This window comes from Aplysia californica, unplaced genomic scaffold (assembly GCF_000002075.1).
Source record: "Aplysia californica isolate F4 #8 unplaced genomic scaffold, AplCal3.0 scaffold00164, whole genome shotgun sequence".
In the NCBI taxonomy this organism is placed as follows: Eukaryota; Metazoa; Mollusca; class Gastropoda; order Aplysiida; family Aplysiidae; genus Aplysia; species Aplysia californica.
Genome location: NW_004797434.1, coordinates 353351 through 356689, shown reverse-complemented (window position 1 = coordinate 356689; position 3339 = coordinate 353351). Strand labels below are relative to the sequence as shown.

At 41.2% G+C, this 3339-nt stretch overlaps 1 protein-coding gene across 3 annotated transcripts in view; it reads right to left on the bottom strand.

Moving 5' to 3' along the window:
* The window catches only part of LOC101846133 (beta-1,2-xylosyltransferase RCN11), a 60656-nt gene that overhangs the window by 12334 nt on the left and 44983 nt on the right, over positions 1–3339 (bottom strand). Inside the window, exon 1 of one of the 3 annotated variants that reach the window (XM_005097792.2) lies at positions 304–397. The exons of the other annotated variants lie outside the window; for them this stretch is intronic. Within the exon in view, the coding sequence (XP_005097849.1) occupies positions 304–325 (22 nt within the window). The 5' untranslated portion in view covers positions 326–397. Of the gene's footprint in view, positions 1–303; positions 398–3339 lie in introns of those variants that run through there. 3 annotated transcript variants of the gene reach the window in all.

Below are 3339 nucleotides of genomic sequence, written 5' to 3'. Positions count from 1 at the left end.
CACGCACACAAGCATACACACACACACACACACACACACACACACAAACACACACGCGCACCGGCGCGTGTGCACAAACACACACACAGCAGCAGCAACAACAACAGCAGCAACAGCAGCAACAGTAGCAACAGCAGCAACAGCAACAACAGCAACAACAGCAAAATCAGCAGTAATAACTGCGCGAAGTAGCGAGACGCAACAGTCGCATCTCGTTGGCATACTATCATAACAAACCAGGAAGTAATACATTCGGTCAAAATGCAAATCATAGAAAAGCTAACGATGAAGTGAACGCCTTACTTTCGTGCTTGGCTGCTTCCATGTTGCATGGTCGGCTAGTCCTATAGATTTCGAAATCGTTGCACTGTCTCCTAGAATCCTCGACTGGTGCCGGATCTGGGCCCCGCACTGCCTCTCATTATATATACCGGCGGGTAGACAGACAGGCGATCTGGGTCACACACGCATTTAAAGGTTACCCACCACAATCAAACTAATCTATTCCGATCGTTATAAATGCGGCTGAAAACAAACGGGAAGGCAATCATGAAATGTCTTCTTACAGCTTTCATCCATTCATTCATTCATTCATTCGCTCATTTATTCATTCATTCATTCATTCATTCATTCATTCATTCACTGTCTTTTTCTCTGGACCAGCGCATATTATATAGGCCACGGACAAACACTTACCTCTTTTCCATATCTTGAGTTAGTTTCATTCATTCATTCATTCATTCATTCATTCATTCATTCATTCATTCATTCATTCGTTCATTCACTGGCTTTCTTTTCCTGAACCACGGTATAGGCCACGGACAAACTCGTTCCTCTCTTTCCTATCTTGAGCTAGCTACTTGACATTATTCCGTGTCTTTCCACTTTTCTGTGCATCCCTTTCGGCTTTTTCCAGTGCCCTTCATGAGCCATGGTCTTGCAACGTAGCCTTTGATAATTTCTCAACTTCTGTAGTAACGATTTGGGAGCTCCGTTACCTCAGTTCGTATCACGCTGGGCTTTGGAGCGGATGGTCCAAGTTCGAATCTTCAAAAAGGTGTTGTGTTTGTAAGGCTCTCCATTCATTTAGCCTGGTCTTATCGTAGATGTAAGTCATATCCCGAGATCCCGCCTTTAAAGTAATCTTACAGTGCTGAAAGGGGCGTTTAACCCATACGACTTAACACATTTATTTAAGTAACAATTGAACACACACGACAAAGGTTGGTGAGTGTTGTATCAACTGTTCCTGGATTTAAAAACTTTAAAAAAACCAACTAAAAAAATAAAAAAAACAAGAATCATCAACCCTCTTCCCTCCCCCCCCAAAAAAAAAAGCAAAAACAAAAAAGTAATAACAAAAAAGCATGAAACACGAAACCAGAACCCCACAGAATTTCCGTTATTTTGATAGTTAACTTTTAACTTCAGGTCAACTTAAAACTGCTGTTACATGCAGACGTCCAGAGATCGATTCCCGTGTGGGGAGCAGTTTTTATCGAGCACCGCAGTCTGCCTCATAAATGGTCTAAATTGTGATGATGGGGGTTGTAAAACATCGACATTAAAAGTAAAATCAACTCCATGGTTTTGTAGCACGCAAGAATAAATCAAGACTATTTGTGAGGCATCGTGGTGAAATCAGGCGCTCCACAAAATAATGGAATCGAAGAAACCAGAATTCTTTTATGGCTCAACATTTTTTACGTCCTTTTAAAAACAAATTTAAGTGTGAATCTTACTGAACAACGTTGATGAAAGTCGCCAAAAAAATGTACATTTGTGATTTCCAACTCCAAGGACTCTAAAGCTTTGTAAGTCTCCCAGCTTTGGCGGCCATTTTCTTCCTAATTTTACTTCTAAACCCAGGTATCCCCAACCTCCTTCCATCGCAAATATCTCGACTTCTATTCAAGACAGATGAGTACTTTTTTCCTCGAAAGATGAGCTATGGAACCAGCTTTAAGAGTATACCAATAGCCCGACAAGCCTAAAAACTGACGAGCGTCTGGTTCCACCACATTGTGACACATCTATTAATGGGGAGCTTTTTAAGAATCTCCATCCCTTTTGCTTAGTCCTGAAATGGGCGTAAAACCTATCTATACAATTTCGCAAATTTGAGTGGGTTATGCTTCAAAAGGAGACCCCGACCATCCCATAACCACTTACTTTACTTCTACTTTTACTTTTATCCACCGCTTATACCCTTTTGGGTGTCGCGGGAAGAAAGAGACGTCTCTCTGTCGCCAGCCGGAGAGCTTGGTTCAGGGGGATGCCGTGGGTGGTTAATGTTTCCCTGACTCCATCTATCTAGGTCTTTCTCGGTCGCCCTCTAGCCTTGTTGCCATCGGATTTTTGGATGTAGGCACGTTGTGCTGGATGGTGTGTTAGTAATCGTAGGAGATGCCCATAACCCAAGGAGTCTAAACTCCTTGCCATAACCACAACGCCTAAAAAATCCCCTGTTATTGTAAACCCTTTTCTAGACGCTTATATGTTTGGGCTAACCCTTTGCCGCGCAGATATACGCATGTTATCTAGAGGGTGCAAGATTGACACAAGCTTGAGAGAGAGAGAGAGAGAGAGAGAGAGAGAGAGAGAGAGAGAGAGAGAGAGAGAGAGAGGAGAAGCTTTCAGCTGGATCAAGAGATTTTCCCTTTTACTTCACTTACAAAGCTCTTTGCGTGGCATTAACGTGTGCTGTTCAACCGTCTCATAAAAGAAGTTACAAGTAATGAACTTTGGCTCACAAACTTAGACTTGGCTGCGCAATGCTGACGATGACACGGTTGTGAGATAGATATTCAAGGAAATGGGTGTTTCAGCAGCAGCACGATTTTCCAGACTTAAAAGCACGTTGGTGAGACCCGAAGGAACTAGATCTATTTTAAATAAAGTACTTATTTATAGTTGTTCTCCACTGGTGACCTCAACATAATTCTCGATTTTATCAAGACAATCAGTCTTCAGTCCAAAATATAAAAAGCATTATTTTAGATAATATAAATTGCAGCTATTAAAACTGAGATTTTAATATGTAGTTTTAGATACTTCAACCATTCTGACTTGCAAAGTAGAACAAAGACGAGCTGAAAACTAACGTGGAAACAACCAGCTTGCGAGCTCATAATAATATTATTATTATCATTATAATAACAATAATAATAATATGACCGTATGCAGTTTCGAGTACTTTAACCAACTTTGAAACTTATAAGTTGGGTGCTGCTCAGAGATACGAGCGTCGTGAAATTTTCTTCTCCAAATTTTTTCTCTTTTCACCTCCATTCTTGCTCTCCAACATGTTTAATGTGTCCCGCGCGCTCATATAACCGT